This window comes from Martes martes (assembly GCF_963455335.1).
Source record: "Martes martes genome assembly, chromosome: 9".
NCBI lineage: Eukaryota > Metazoa > Chordata > Mammalia > Carnivora > Mustelidae > Martes > Martes martes.
This window is the reverse complement of record NC_137896.1, coordinates 54,363,020-54,379,691: the sequence shown is the minus strand read 5'-3', so window position 1 is coordinate 54,379,691 and position 16,672 is coordinate 54,363,020. Positions and strand designations below refer to the sequence as shown.

The 16,672-nt window shown below is 45.9% G+C and overlaps 1 protein-coding gene across 2 annotated transcripts in view; it reads right to left on the bottom strand.

Annotated features, from left to right (window-relative positions):
- The window catches only part of UXS1 (UDP-glucuronate decarboxylase 1), a 90,406-nt gene that overhangs the window by 61,887 nt on the left and 11,847 nt on the right, over positions 1-16,672 (bottom strand). The window contains exons 2-3 of one of the 2 annotated variants that reach the window (XM_080814079.1): positions 2,613-2,640; positions 1,035-1,098 (exon numbers count right to left, since the gene is read on the bottom strand). In XM_080814079.1, the coding sequence (XP_080670205.1) occupies positions 1,035-1,098; positions 2,613-2,640 (92 nt within the window). The remainder of the gene's footprint in view (positions 1-1,034; positions 1,099-2,612; positions 2,641-16,672) is intronic. The other variant, XM_080814080.1, reaches the window with a different exon arrangement.

The following is a 16,672-nucleotide window of genomic DNA, read 5'->3' as shown; positions in this document are numbered from 1 at the left end:
CCACTTCCCCCCTCTCTGATATTCCACATGGGCACGACATCAGGCAAAACAGATTTTAACTTCCTCTTCTATCCACTTCCACTTTGAAATTACGTTATATCACTTGAATCACAAGTCAAGAAGCAAGGTGATACACTGCATGCTGGAACTCTTACTCTACGGACAGTTAAGTCTCTGGGAAAATAAACCTTTCAATTTCCTTACAACAAGCAAGGTGGTTGAGGCTCACCTCAGGCAGTTCAACACCCCCTCTTCTTTTCAGGAGAAAGAATCCCCTCAATGCTGCCCTCAAAGCTTAATCTCTTGTTTCTGTACATTATCTCCACGTCATCTGCTCAGCACACGAATGGAGGGCAGGCTGTGAGCAGACCCACATCCCTGTGTGTTAACACTGGGAGCTGGGGCAGAAGGACAAGAGCAATCCAAGAGCGTCCCTGCCACTGTGACATTTGGCTTCGGATCAAAATGACAGACTCCCCTTCTCCTCCTGCAGCCCACGTTACAGCCGCGTACCTATGTCTACAATTAACTGACCAAAACACAAGCAATTATTTTAAAGTAGAAGGTGGATAATCAACCAGAGGAGTAGCTTTCCGTGAGCAGGTGTGGGCTTCCCCAACTGTGCACATGGACACTCCCTATGCTCCCCGAGTCCCAGCATCTGAGTTGGGCCAGTTCTCCTTACAGCACCTGCTGGGGTGAGTGGATGCTGGCACTGGCCTCCATTCCTGGTGAAGGTACTCACTTCTCTTTCTCTAAGAAATTCTGGGAAGGTCACTTGAAAAGTCTGACAAACTCGTAAATCCATTTTGCCTCTGAGGTAGAATTTACAGCACGTCACACCTTGATCAAATGGACAAATGCGGAGCCAGAGGAAAGGCTCCTCTAAATAAGGGAGTAATTCTTGAGGAGATGTTTTCAAAATCATGGGTTAGCATCAGGCTTCCACAAGAAAGGTACAAACACAAGAGAAGGAACTGAAATTGACAAACATAACAAAAAAACAGGAGCAAAATACAGGAAAGGGAACCAACCTCTTCGATCTTGCTCTCGATTTTGAGTTCGCCATTTTCCTGGATAGACCTGTTGAGTAGAAAGCTGCGAAACTGAGATCCATTGAGAGGCCTGATGACATCAAGACTTAATTCTGAACAAATGACAACACAAACCAAAGGCTGCAGACCATCTTGCCACTCCCCTTCCCAAAAACATCAGTCCCAGGTTCCAGATTCCTTCCAGAAGGGGGTGCACCCAAGGAATGGAAGACAATGGAGGAGAGGAAATCTCAAATACATCTCACGCACTCACCTCTACCTTGTAAGGGTTATTTCTAGTCCACTAAAATAATCTCACTTTCACGTTATGCTCAACACGGGGATTTTAAACTGGAGGCAGGAAGTGTCTCTATAGGAGTCCAAGTCTCTCGCTGGGCTTTCCTGGGGATTTGAGGCAAAATGGAGCTTTGCCAAGTAAAAAAACAAGAGTTCCTTTAAATGGGATCTAAGCACCCCTCCTAGCCGCACACAGAAAGTCTTTGTCAGGAGATACTCATGCCCGGGTGGTAGGAATCAGATCCATACCACCCCACTGACCTTGCAAAATCTACTCAATATGAAAGGCCTGGCGGGGGCACAGCAATGCTTTACCCTAGTAGCCCAGTGCAGGGGCATTTGACTGCCAAGCCCACCGCCAGCACCACAATTGTGATCGCTGCTCTTTTATTTTCACTACCAAGGAATACAAAGTGGAACAAATTTTTCTTTAAATGTAAATCTGTACTAACAGCAGCAGACTTGTTTTTACAATGAATGCTTATTAATCTTTTTTTTTTTTTTTAAAGAATCTCAACACAGGGGGCACCTGGGTGGCTCAGTGGGTTAAAGCCTCTGCCTTCGGCTCAGGTCATGATCCCAGGGTCCTGGGATAGAGCCCCACATCGGGCTCTCTGCTCAGCAGGGAGCCTGCTTCCTCCTCTCTCTCTGCCTGCTTCTCTGCCTACTTGTGATCTCTGTCTCTCAAATAAACAAATAAAATCTTAAAAAAAAAAAAAAGGAATCTCAACACAGGATTTTACTCTTCTGAGTGTCCCTCCTACATTTATCACAAAGCACAAAAAACTCACCCTGGGGCCAGAAGGCTGCTCAGGGCTGAGTCCTGAGATAAACAGGTGGCCTCAGAATTCACTGATCTGCTCCCAGAGCCTGGGGCCAGCCCTGGTTTCCTAAAGATGCCCCCTTCTCAAAAGGCTTTGAAAAGGCACACCCCCACCATATGCTTTGTTCAAGCCACCCAGGAACACAATCACATTTTAGCATGGTAGAAGCTAGGGTCAACCCTTTCCGGTATACAAAAGAAGGGAAGGGACCCTGAGGTGGGCAAGGCAGAGGAGCCAGCCAGTAAAAATGGGCTTTCCCTGAGTAAATAGTAAAATCCGATGTATTCCTGGAGAATATCCATAAGAAAAAAAGATAAAGCTCAGGTGTGAATAGCAAAAAAGAAAAGTTTCATTTTTAAACTCTTCAATTAGCCCATGCCACCTACAGTCTATCTGTAATAACTGAAATGTGTCTATAAAACCAAACCACAACATCCAAGTTATTAAAAAAAGTTACCTCATATTAACGAAGTTGCCCCACACAGCTGGAAGGGAAAGAAGAAAATAGGTCAATATTTAACTTCATGATATTCAAGGATTCCAATTAGAACAATTTTAATGTTTAACCAATATTTTCAAGTACAGTAAGGAATCTAAATTACAGCTCAGGAAGACAACAAAATGAACACTTTTGAAGTATTAAGTCCTACTGATTAAGTGAAAAGAGGATCTAATACATCTCTTTAATTTTGGAATATCTCTTTTGGGGTCTGCAGTTCAACGGTATTTGTGTTTTGATAAACAGTATGTCCCCAACCTTTGTCTGAGGAAGAGCAAGTCACAAGCGTCAAAGAACTGCATGTCTGAAAACAAGATCCTAGGGCTCAGCCTAGCCTTTTCCTTTAAATGTCCATGAAACCAAAACCCAGACAGGTTAGATAACGGCCTGGCCTGACACTGTGGCTTAACTTCACCTGGAAGTCCACCCTTTCTCTCACACTTCCCACATCTCTCTTGGAGTCTAGTTTCTCATCTGCTGGCCTGTTTCCTTGATTACAGATACCTGGAGGGCGGGTTTCATGTGTACACAGCTGGTGCTCAATAAATGTAAATAAACCAGCCCAGCTGCCCAAGTGAAGTTTTGCCATGGATGACTTTAAAAACAAAGACTATGAGCCACCACGTGCAATTACTGAACAGAGAATTATTTAATAAAGAAAGCTTTCCCACGAATGAGTGTCTCTAATATTTGTACTCATTCCTCTTTAGCCCTCCTGTAGTCATTCCCCCAATACTGAATGACTCTTAAAGGCACGATGCTCTTAGGTGTTAGAGAAAGAAAGAGAACGAATGCAAACCTCCCTCCCACCCACCCCCACTCCCACCCCCGCAAGATGGTGATTCTGTGAGCTCAGGAATGCCTTCAGGTTAGGATCTACTCCCAGCCATCTTCTTATTGTCATTGTCTGGTACACAGTAGGGGTTTAATAAATGTTTACCGACTAGGATTCAGTTTCCAAAATCACATGTTGCTGATTCTATACAATCACATTCCTCTCCAAACAGAGTAGTAAGCAACAGATACAAAAGAGAGCAATAAATAACTAAATAAAAGTGGCAAATAAGCAAGAAATGGGAAAATTAAAATAAACCCATACTATATTCCTTATTCATTAAAAAAAATAATATTTATACCTTTGGACCATGTGAGCTTACTTTTGAGTATTAACCTCAGGATATACATATACACAGGAAAGCAACCTTCACAAATCATGGATTTACTTACCTTAAAAAAAAAAAAAGAGAGAGAGAGAGAGAGAGAGGGAGGGAATAAACCTAAAATCCTACAGTTGGGGAACTGCTATATAAATTATGATACAGCCATTCAATGAAATTGGAAAGCCATTAAATACCACTATGACTATTATCAAATAGGCAAGAAATAACAAGTGTTGGCAAGGATGCAGAGAAAAGGAAAAAGTCATGCACCATTGGTGAGAATGTACACTGGGGCAGCTGCTATGTAAAACAGTAGGAAGCTCCTCAAAAATTAAAAATAAAAATACCATATGATCCAGCAGTTCCATTTCTGGGTATTTATCTGAAGGAAACAAAAACACTAACTTGAAAAGATATCTGCACCCCCATGTTCACTGCAGCCTTACTGACAACAGCCAAGACACAGAAACAACCCAAGTTTCCATCCATGGATGAATGGATTATTCAGCCATAAAAAGAAGGAAATCCTGCCACTTGAGGTAACATGGATGGACCTCAAGGACATTACACTACATGAGATAAGTCAGACAGAGAAAAGACAAATACTATGTGATCTCACTTATATGTGGAATGTCAAAAACAGACGGAAAAAATAACCCAAGTTCATAGATACAGAGAACAGATTAGTGGTTGCCAGAAGTGAGCAGGGGGTGTGTAGGTGAAACAGGTGAAAGTGGTCAAAATAAGTCCTGGGATGTAATGTACAGCACGGTGACTAGATATTAATATTGTATTGCTTATTGGAAAGTTGCTAAGAGTAAATCTTAAAAGGTCTCATCTCACACACACACACACACACAAATGTGTAACTATGTGTGGTGATGATGATAATATACACTGTGTATATAAATATATATAATAACATATAAGTAGATAATAACTATTAAATAATATAAACTAATACATAATATTACATATGTTACTAATGTAATACTATATAAATGTTCCATGTCAATTATATCTTGGTTAAAAAAATATGGTTATGAAAATACACTGTAAATGGTAATGCAGTTATGACAATTCCAGATGAGAAAATATACATGCAGTATGATTTCCATTACTAAAAATCACCTAGAATAAGACTGTCTGAAGATGCCAAAATACCGTTTAAATGGTGATGTAATTGTTTACATTTCCTTGTATCTATACGTGTTCTTACCCTGCCTTTTAAAAAGGAGGGAAAAGATTTCCAAACCCTTGCTGAATGCCATGCCCCTCCCCACAGAAGACCTGAGAACCTGTGGGTCAGCGGTCAGCTCAGACCCTGCTCACAACAGCTGCTGTTGTGGACGAACCCACAGCTGCCAAACCTCACGGGTCCTGTTCCTCACTGTGTTCCTCAAACAAACATCACTTCATTTTGGCTTTAGGATGCTGTCGCTTGTCAAAATACACCAGGAAGCGATCCCTCTCGGGCTGTGGACCCTCAGGAGGGGAATTAACCACTCCTGAAGATGCCTTACGGTGGATTATGCCTTGTGACAACCTTTTCCAATCATTCCATGGTTACTAGTTTCTCGTTTTCTTTTTAGCCTTTTCTTGAGTCGGTTTAAAAGGTCTATCTCAAAGGTGTTTCTTGATGCTTCTGTCATCCCTTACACCACCTAAGACCAAGTAAGGCTGTCCCTCTTCCTGGGTGTCTTCTCCCTCCCTGAAGTAGAGACCCCAGGGCTCTGAGCACTCTTCCCTTTCCTCCTGGTTTTGCTCAAGTGTCCCTTCCCTGGGAAGCAGGTGAGGGCCTCGGGATCCACCCCAGGGAACGCTTCTTTGCCGCCATTTATGAAGAGGTAATAATGGCTATACGCGGCTAACGCCTAATCCTATTCTTGTTGCTCAGACTTTTTGGATTGGCTCCCTGCACTTGGAAACTCACCCTGTTCTTTCCAGTTCACCTCCCCCTGCCACCAAGAGCTTCATGAACCCCATTCTCCCCTCCTCACTAATCAGACCTTCATGTAAGGCTTCTCCCCCAGGACCCCTGTCCACTCGTAGCCTCCACCCTCCCTAAAGCAGCTTCATTTTCAGGGCTCTCCTTGGCCAGAAGTGCACACACCTCACCTGAGCATGATGTTCTTGGGAAAACCTCCCCAACCTCCCTGCCTGCTCCAGGGGACATCAGGAGCCCTCTGAGGTATCACAGCACCCACAACACACTTCTTAACTGGCAGTTTACAGATGGTTCTCCCTGCAAGGTGAGGGGTTTCTGATTCACATTTGCAAGAGCAAACACAAGCAGGCCAACCACCAAAATTAGTCGAAAGGAGGAGGTCAAAAAACGTCTTCACTTTATTACATTAATCCCCTACTTAGTACTTTTTCTCTTCAGAACTGTTATTACCAATTAATCTTTATGATGTTTTTATGTCAAGTGTTGCTGGCCTCCTTCTAAACTCTTAAAAGCTCCGCCTGCTTTGTTTTAGAGAACAAAAAGAACTCAGCACCCAGCACAGACCAAAGACAAACAGCAGGCAGGAAAAGTTCCTGAATGGCCCAATGGCCCAAATTGCCGCAGACTCATTCCAAGGAGGAAAACACAAGCAATTTCCAACAACTACGGAGCTTTGTTGCCTGTGTTGTGCGGAGACTGGCCTGGAACCTTGCAGGGCACGCAGTTTAAAAGTTACACAGTATTAAAAATTAATGTTGCTTTTAGAATTCTGCAATCTGCTTAAGTGAATCTGACCCCTTACAGTGTCGCAGAGGGATCGCTGGGAATTACTAAGAGCTATACCCTAAAGATACCTGTACTAAATGGAACTAAATTAAGTCAATTACATACCATACAAGGACTCAGGATTAAGAAAAGTATTTGAAAAAAGATAGTCATTCACCATCATTGACAAATGGCTTAAAACCAAATTCCCTTACACAGCTTTCAAGCTATTTTAATTTATTCTGATTTTTATTTTAAAAATACTTTGCCCACAATCTGAGGCACACTGGTTTCCCAATTCTCTGTCTGTATCCAGACTTCATGCTATGCAGGGAAACCCTGTTCACGAAAATCCTTCACATAGAAATTTTCATTTAGGGCCCCCCCCCCAAAAAAAATTAAGTGATTTTTTTTAAGAGTATGATGATTAAAAAGGAGTATCCTTTCCCAACAAAGAAAAAATTAAAATGCTCATTCAACGTTTTCATAGTCCCTATTTGCCTAACCTGGTTTCTTAAATATTAATCAGATAGCACTCAAGACAAATCCTTTTAGAACATAATTTCTCAATCTGAAACCTGTGGGTCTCCACCACATTCCTGATTTCAGGAAGTCTAGGGGGAAAATCCTTGGAAGTCCAGGCAAAACCACGCATACAGAGCTCTCAAAAATCCCCCATAAAAGCTTGAAATTTTAAAGGCACATTGGTTTTAGAATGTTTTCGAATGGGGACAGATTCTGAGTCCTTGAATGCCAGGCTGCACAGAAGGTGAGGGTTCTTCACCAGGAATCCTGTGACCCTATTTTAAGTACTGTCACGACACTGGTTCAAACAGAACCATTTCCACTTCACACCTGTACCTTTTAAGTGGCTGCCATATGCTTTAGCATGTTTTTGTTGGGCATTCTGATGACCATTCTCACCTAGAAAGCACATGGACTTTTATCCTAAGTCAGAGGAAGGAGTGTAAGTTAGGGGAACTACTCTCCAGCCCGGCTAATGGGCACACACCTCTATTAGACACTATATGTCCAGCGTGCCTGCAGGCGAGCCCAGACAACCAGACATCTTACAAAACAGCACGCCGGGGCTCACCGACTCGGCTTGGTGACATTAGACAGTGTGACCGCATTTGGAGAACCATGCAGGATTTGCTTTGTCTTCAGTATTCACAAAAAATCCTTTTTTCGCTCAGCCACCAGCCAGTCATCCAACAAGACTGGGGCCTGAGGATGAGGAGAGAGCTAAGACCCTGTGCATGACTTCACCTGTATGGTGGGCGACATACACATGATGGTCAGGGAGGACCCCAAGCAAGGTGGGCCAGGGGAGGAGATGAGGCTCAGCTGACAAGACACGGTAGGGGAAACAGCTTGATCCTGCTCATGCAGGAAAAGGTGGGGCGCGCCAGCCACCCACAAGACAATGGGGAACTGACCCAGCTCATAAACAGTCCTTCAAAGACAGGGCAGTGGGAGAAGTGGTGTGCCTGCAAAAACCAATAGGAGAGGACGGTCACCAGCATGAATGTAAGCCTCTTTTTAAAAGCGCAAACTTTTAGATATAGAGCCCCTGCTAGGTGCCAAGTACTTCATGAGGTCTTGCAGCAAAAAGCTCCTAACCCATGGTGCCCTTTAGACTGAAAAGTTTCTCCAGGACCTAACAATGACTAGGAACTGGCAGGGGGCTGGGGGAGAGTGGAGTGAGGGTCTACCTTCTCCAGCCTCAAGAGATAAACATTGGGCTTCCCAGAGCCTGGGAGCCCTACACCGTCTACACTTCAGACCTCCTGAATCAGGATCTCTGCAGAGGAGCCTGGGCATTGCATTTTTTTCAAATGCCCCAGGAGGGCAGAGTCACCTGGAGAGAGAGGCAGTGGAGACAGGAGGTGGAAAGCCTGCACGCCAAGGGATCTGGTGGCCTGCCACAGCCACACCTCGCCTGTTGCCCACCTATCTGCTCAGACAGTCCAGGCTCAAGCTACTCTGGACCCTGATAAGTTCTCCAACTTGCCTCAGGATCTTGTGCTAACTCTCCTTTCAAATGCCTCTTTATCTGCCTCCCTCTGTTCATCTAGGTTATCAGCTCAGTGAGGTCTTCCTGACCAGTCCATCCCTAACAGTGCTCCCCCACACCCCTTCTTTCCTCCCTACCCACACTCCACCTGCTTCCTTTTTCTTCACAGTACTTACTACCAGATAATATACCCATGTACCTATCTATAAAGTTCTGTGTTTGTATGTTTCCAGCCAAGAAAATGGAAGCCTCAAGACAGCAAAGACTATTTCATTCACTGTTGTTCCCTATGACACCGAGATACTTCCATGTAACATTCGGTGCTCGCTCAGTATTTGCTGAAAGAATGAATGCATGAGTGAAAAGCTCTCCCAAATGACTGGGAATCACTGCTCTAAGGCAGGAGTCAGCAAACTTTTTCTGTAAAGGGGCAGAGAGTAAATATTTTAAGCTCTGTGGGCTCTATGATATCTGAAGCCACGACTCAACATCACCACTGAAGTGTGACACAGTCCAAGACAATTCATAAAAGCATGATCCTGCTCCCGCACAACTTTATTCAAGGACACAGAAATTTGAATTTCGTGTGTTATGAATTAGCACTCCTTTTTTGACTTTGTTTCAACCAGGTAAAAACTGCTAAGACCTTCATAGCTCAGCGGTGGGCTGGTTGTGGCTCATGGGCCATAGCTGCTTACCAATCCCCACTCTAAGGGATCCCAGAATGACTAGTGCCTCCCCAGTGCCGGAGATCTTCTCCTTACAGGGAGAACACCTCTACGCGATACACGTCAGGGAAGTACAAGCTGCCACTGGCCCACTCCTGGGGAGCAGAGAGGAGGCAACAGGTCACTGACCTGTGGAGATGGGGGTGCAGGCAGCACACGGTGGGGACATCTACTGCCCTGTGAAGACGATGTCCTCGGCGGTGAAGGGTGGGGAGGGCAATGCTAGCAGAAGCACCCTGGGAGGGAAAGATGAAAGTGAAGGCTCGGATGGGCCAAGCCCCCGATGGGCCTCCTGCTGATGAAACAAATATGCGCACCTCTGGATCCCCTTCCCAGCATTCCAAGACAGCAGGCCTCTGTGAGAGGGTGACCAGCAATCACTCAGAGTGTGCGGCCATGCTCTGACCAAACAGGAAGCAGGGGTGTGAGGGACAGATGGGTCGAGAATGCCGAGGACAGAAGAGGGTGGTGAATGGCTGTAATCAGGAGGCAGGAACACCAGCGGTGGAGGATGGAGGCTGGGGGAGGGGATACCAGCCTGGGATTAGCATACACTCCTGGGGAAGCATCCTGTAGTGATCCGGGCTAAAGATGTCTACCAGGCAAGGAGACACAGAGGCCCGGAGCCAGGAAGGCCAGCATCCACTAGAGGTACAGGTAAGACACCTGCTTGAGGACAACGTTTCAAAGGCTCAAGAGAAATTGGCCCTGAGTGTGTATCCAGCCAGGCGATGACCACAGCCCTGGGAAGTCTCACGTCAAGGCCAAAGCATGCGAGCAGCAAGCACAATGAGGCCAATGTCACTGCTGCCAGTTATCCCACACTAACCTTTCCCACTCCCTGTTTCTAGACACGAGGTCATGCTGTCACCTCCACTTCACAGCCACAGACCGGAACCAAGAGGAGCCTCGTGTGACTTGCTCAAGGTCACATGGCTGGTCACCACCCACACTCTGCCAACACTTTCAAGTGGGAGGCCTCATTCAAGGCCCCAGAGTCACCATCTCCAGTGATAAAAGTCATCTTGGTTTTGTTTTTTTCTAAACTTGCCCTCTGAGCTAATCCCCTCCCCTCTGAGCCCTGCCTGCGGCAGGTGCTCCAGCTAAAACTGAGAAACCCTGAGGTCATGAAATCCTTCCAGGGACAGCAAAGCCTCTGTGCATGCTGACGAGGCCCCTATCTCGAGAGAGAGCAAACGGCAATTCCAATCCCTGTTTGCTCAGGTCAAAAACACTTTAATTTGGAGAAGCATGCAAATCAGCAACCCTGTACAAACACTGGGCACCCTGAGCTCATCTGAAATGAGTATTACTGGCAGAGGAAGTTGCAGCATTGCTCAAACACATGCACGGGGCCGCACGCGTTCTTCTGTGACTCTGTTTACTGTTCCTCTCCAGGTTTTTCGAGCGTGTTAACTACAACAGAACGCCTCGTCTCAGCTATGACTCACTTTGTGCCAAGCGCTCACTGCCGAGCTGTGTGGTGTCATTGTGTTTTACACACAGGGCCTTCCAGGTGGCACTATAAACCTGTCCAAGAACCTCTGACAGCCTCCCCGCAGGAGGTGGGGTCAGTGTATCTTCCCCTTGAATCTGGTGGACTTGGGACCATTTCCCCCTATAGGGGAGGCAGGAAGTGACGCAGCAGGGGAGGATGGAAGTGACGCAATAGGGGAGGCTGGACGTGACGCTTTGCAGCTTTGGGAGCTGGTCATAAACTGCATGCTTTTCCCTAGAGTGGGCTGGCACACTGTCTCTGGGGTCCTTGGCCACGGTGGACGAGGTCTGACCACCTGGCGGCTAGCCAGCTCACAGCCAGGTGCAGTACAGGTGCCAACAACCAGTCCTTGCTGATCCCGTCCTCAGGGGCCAGATGTGCCCGAGAAGAAGCCCCCAGAAAGTACATTCTCCAGCCCCTGCTGTCTGAGCCATCCCAACTCAAGTCTCCGACATCATGAAACAGAAGAGTTATCCACATTTCAAATTCCTGACCCGATGAACCCGTAAGCACAATAAAATGGTTGCTATTTTACACCCCTAAGTTTTGAAGTAGTTGGAAAAACAGCAAAAACATAAGCAAAATCAAAACAGTCCTTTAATCTAGCAATGAGGCGGACCTGAAGTCAACCCAGGATACAAGGCTTAATTCCTCCCCACCTGATGATTCCCAACCAAGCACATGTGCACCCTTCCCCACGCCCAAAGCACAGCCTGGTACAAACTCGTCGCCTAGGTAAAAAGCTTGGATTGCTGCTGCCGTCCTGGGGAAACCCTCCCTCCCCAGCCACCCAGGCTGCCTGCCTCCACCTGAACAGAACCAGCACAGGCCAAGGAAAGCTGCGCCCTCGTCCACCACTGATGAACCTCAACAATCCTCCTACCAGAACACAACAAATATTGGACTCCCCTCGGGTAAATGCTGAAGCAGCACAACTGAAATGTTTTTCAAAGAAGGTAAGAATATATATTACTTTTTTTTTTTTTTTTTAATTTGACAGAGAGAGAGATCACAAGTAGGCAGAGAGGCAGGCAGAGAGAGGCAGAAGCAGGCTCACCGCTGAGCAGAGAGCCCGATGCAGAGCTCAATCCCAGGACTCTGAGATCATAACCTGAGCCAAAGGCAGAGGCCTTAACCCACTGAGCCACCCAGGCGCCCCCCCCCCTTTTTAAAGACTTATTTATTTATTTGAGAGAGACAGAACACAAGAGCATGAGCAGGAGAGGCAGAAGGAGAGGAGAGAGAATCCCAAGACTAATGCGGGGCTCGATCCCTTGACCCCCAAGATCACAACCTGAGCCAAAACCATGAGTCAGTTGTGCAGAAGCGGGGAGAGTCACCATCTTCAGTTCCCACTAACAGAATTAGAGGTTCAGGGTCAGGCAGCATCATACCTCAAAAAGTGGCAGTCACTGAATGGTGATCTTTACCTCCTGCCTACCCTAAGGGAGCCAAGGCCCAAACCCAGAACCCCGGGCAATCAGCAAGGCCTCTGACTGTCCTGAGCAGTTAAGACAGGAGGAAAACTATCCCAAAGAAAAAGGCCACTTGGGGTGGCTGAGCAGCCTCTAGTAACTGGTGAGCTTCACAAGCCTCAGGGAAGGCACTTGCTTCTGTGCCCTACCTGTGACACCAACCCCACCCTGGGGCCTCCCTCAGGCTTCCCCTCCTGGGCCCAGGCTGCAGGAGTAGGCAAGTGCTAGAAGCAGACAGGAACAACAGCACCTTCTAGGCCCTGCCCTGCACTCCCTTAAGTCCCAACTGGCAGGTCCTGACCGTAGGCTATACAACATTTTAAGTGACTCATACAGTCTCATAGGCTTATCTAATAAAATTGTACAGACATTCCCATGGGAAAGCATTTTGCCCCAAGATGTTCCTTTTTTTCCCCCCCCCGCAAAGTGGTTAAAAAGGCAAGAAACCATAGGCTTTTGCAGAGGGCATATGGTCCTCTTAAAAGTCTTTATTACATGTAAAAATGTCGATATTAAGTGATGTTTAAAACTACATTCAGGTGTCTTCACAGAAGTCTGAGAGACATGGGGTAAGACCTTTTTATATACTTCTGTATTGTTTTAATTTCTACAACTTGCAGGAAGAAAGTGTGAAATACATTTTTTAGGTCTGGAGAGGACACTATGTTGCTTCTGTCCATTCCAAGCAGGGCAGCATCATGGTTTACAAAGCACAGGCAACCATTTAGACAAATGAGATCTCTGCATTGAAAGATTTTCTCCATATGTTAAGTACAAAAGCAAATTACAGAAAAATCCATGGTATAAAACCATTTACATTTTTAAAGTACCTAAATATATTTTAGGAACACATAATGCAGAGGAAACTATCTAGATGATTCATACATACATACTAAATGTCACCCAGGAACTGACAGGAAGGGAAACAGAGTTAGCTGGAAGGGGGAAGAAGAGGGAAGGGGATCTTCCAAATGTTTCCACATTGTTAGAATGTTAAAACTGTGAATTAAGGGGCACCTGGGTGGCTCAGTGGGTTAAAGCCTCTGCCTTCGGCTCGGGTCATGATCCCAGGGTCCTGGGATCGAGCCCCGCATCGGGCTCTCTGCTCAGCGGGGAGCCTGCTTCCTCCTCTCTCTCTGCCTGCCTCTCTGCCTACTTGTAATCTCTGTCTGTCAGATAAATAAATAAATAATCTTAAAAAAAAAAAACTGTGAATTAAAACTGAGCCCCAAAGACATATATGATATCAATGCCCTTTGCACCTTACTATCCAAACTGTAACTTACTCCTAAGCACCATAAAATATCTTGGTTTCCTCCAGGTTCTTCAAGTCATTACTCAGGCAACAGTCTATCAACAGAAAGCTACCATGTTTACCCTATGTTATCACAACTATGCGTCTATTTCTTGCAGCTGGAATTAAGATGCATTCTGTCCCCAAATCTTCACCTGAGAAGATCACTTCTACCTCTTCACAACAGGACACCAATAAATTTGTAAACATATTCCCCTCGTATTCTCAAGGTTCTACACAGTACTACTATTTCTTTTAAGATTTTATTTATTTGACAGAGAGAGAGAGAGCACAAGGAGGGGGAGCTGCAGAGGAAGAGATAGAAGCAGAATCCCCACTGAGCAGAGAGCCTGGCATGGGGCTTGATCCCAGGACCCTGGAATCATGACTTGAGCCAAAGGCAGATGCTTAACTGACTAAGTTACCCAGGTGTCCCATAGTACTATTTAATTAAACATTCAAAAGCTGCTTAATCTTAACTAGTAGACAGTAATATCGAGTTTAGAGAAACGTGTACAAAAAAGATAGAATAATGCCAGACCACGTCAGAAAGCAAACAAGCTCTTTTGATTCTTCAAATCACGGGGACAGATATAAAATGACAAGAAGTGGACTCTCCCTTCTCCTCTCCTATAGCTTCACAGATACCAACAGATCTCTAGCATGATACAAAGTTGCCACATCATTTCTTTTGCTTTATTCCACTTAAACAGATGGTAGGCTTAGCCTAAGGAAGTGTGGCAATACCTTCTCTCCAACAACAGAAAAGGAAACAGACGTCCCCTGAGGCTAGCAAATAAAGGCATCCCATTAGTTCTCTGACAAAAAGAAGAAACAGATTCACTGAAGTAAAAGGAGAGCAACAAAGGGCGAATCCTCCCCAGCCCAGCCTAGCCCAGCCTCGGGGCTGCAGGCGGGAGAGATGAAGTCATGGCCCCTACCATCCCTAGTACAGCCCGCAAAGCTTAAATCACAATCACAGACCTCCCTTCCCAAGGATTCACTCTGAAACTGACCCAGTGCTCTTCCCTCTGGACCAATCACTTCCCACTTCCCGGTGGAAACAGAAGTCAAGAGAAGGCGTGCACTTCCAGATCCCAGCAGAGAGCCCGCCACTCAATCAACGTTTGCTGCCAAGTGGATGGTGAATCTGCTGAAGAGTGACAAAGCTAGAACTCTCCACACAAGCACTTCCTTTTCAACTAGCCTCCAATGAACACCACAGAATAAGTCTGATCGTAAATCCTGATGAATCTATTTTTAGAATACTGAAGGCAAAGAACATCAGAAAAAAAAAATTTTTTTACAGTAGGTAGGAAGAAAAGAAAAATTCACACCTCCCCCTCAATTTCTAAACAGTGAAAGGAGCCATCGTGTGACCAAACCCAGAATGTGAAGGTATGATGTAACACGTCAAGGTGTAGTGACCTTTTTTAGAAAGAACAACACTATGATTAAGAACAAGACACAAAGAGAATATGTGTATATGAGGATTAGTGCAAAGCACAAAAGAGAAATATTTTAAAAATAGAATACAACTTGGGGGGGTAATTTTGCAGTCTGATGTTAAAAGTTGCTTTGTATTAATAATATATTTGTTATCGGATCTTTACTGAGAACGCTAAAGAGAAACTTGATAAACTTCACAGAAAAATGTGTAAAACCTACATGAAAGAAATTATAAAACTATACTGAGGGTCAAAAAGAAAGATTTCATTAAAAACAAAAAGACATCACTATTTCTGTATGGAAAGACATTTTAATATGCTAAAATTGTGAGGATTGAGATTTTACCTTTGTACTTCATTCTCTAGTTTTTCTACATAGAGTACACTATTTTCTGTTGACAAATTATTTAGTTTTAAATGGGAACTTAAAAAATCTTGATGAGGCTTTTAAGTCAGCCTTTTCATTTTGTGTTTGAAGAGGTGGAGAGGGAAAGAAGGTGCAGGAGGGACTGAGGAGGGACATCCCAAACCACGATGCCCACTGGTGTCATCTGGACCGAGGCCAAAGACACCACACCTCTAGGACCAGTGTGCCTCTAGGACCAGGGCGTAGATTTCCCACTAGGGGCATGGCCATCCACAGCGTGAGAATTACATGGAATGGCTGTGTCTGTAGGTCATCCTGAAAGATCTGGAAAATGTCAGCCTTCTGCCTACAGCCCCTGTCAGGGATGGCACGGTTCAGCAGAATATGAGGAAAGGGGCATACGGGAGAAGCCAGATGAGGAGGCGAGTTTGGGGGGGGGGGTGGTGAGAGCAGGGAGTGGGGAGGTAGGGAAAGAGATGCAAGTATAGACTCAGTGAAGGTGTGGGGAGGAGAGCAGGAGAGGGGATAAGGGGACAGGTAGAGAGTAAGGTGTTCCTTAGAGGAAGGGGTGAGATTGAGGGGGAGAGGGAGAGAGGAAGGGGGAAGTGAGCAGACAGTGGGGGGAGTACCAGGGACTAGGTGAGGTGGGTGTGTGAGAAGGTGGATGTAGGAATGTGGAAGGGGGAAGGGTAAGAGTGGGTGGCAGGCCTTGGAGACCTCTGGAAAGTCCCAGGTGCTCAGTGGTGGGGGACCAGGTGGGTGAGCCACGCAGATGCAAGTACAAGTCTGGCTACTCTGGCTCAGCAGGGCTGCGGGCCTTGCAAACTCAGCACCCCAGTCTAGACAGGACACCACTGTTGGAACAGAGGGACAGGCTGTCCAGCCACCCAAGCTGGGGCATGGGGGCCATAGGTGCTTCACTGGAGACAAGCTACCCAGCAGCCACCTGGGCCCACCATGCTCATCAGCCAGAGTCAGAAAGAAGAGGGGGACTCCTATGGCAGGGCCAAACAAGAGAACCAGAAGCCAGTTGACCACCTACCAACAAGACAAAAGTAATGCTCAGGGATCCTCTAAAATGCCTCCTGCCCCCTCCACCTTGTAGGCACCCCCCACAAGGCTGCTTCAAAGTGAAACATTCTTTCGCTGGAGCAGGTCATGTAACTGCCCTCTGCCTAAGTTTCCCCATCTATGAAATAGGGGAGATTATCCTCCCCCATGCCTCAAGATAGTAGCATTATCAAAGTAAGTTACTCCTCATGCTAGAGTTCCACACCTGCATCAGTGGCAGAAGCCGGAGGTTGGGGGAGCCTTCATT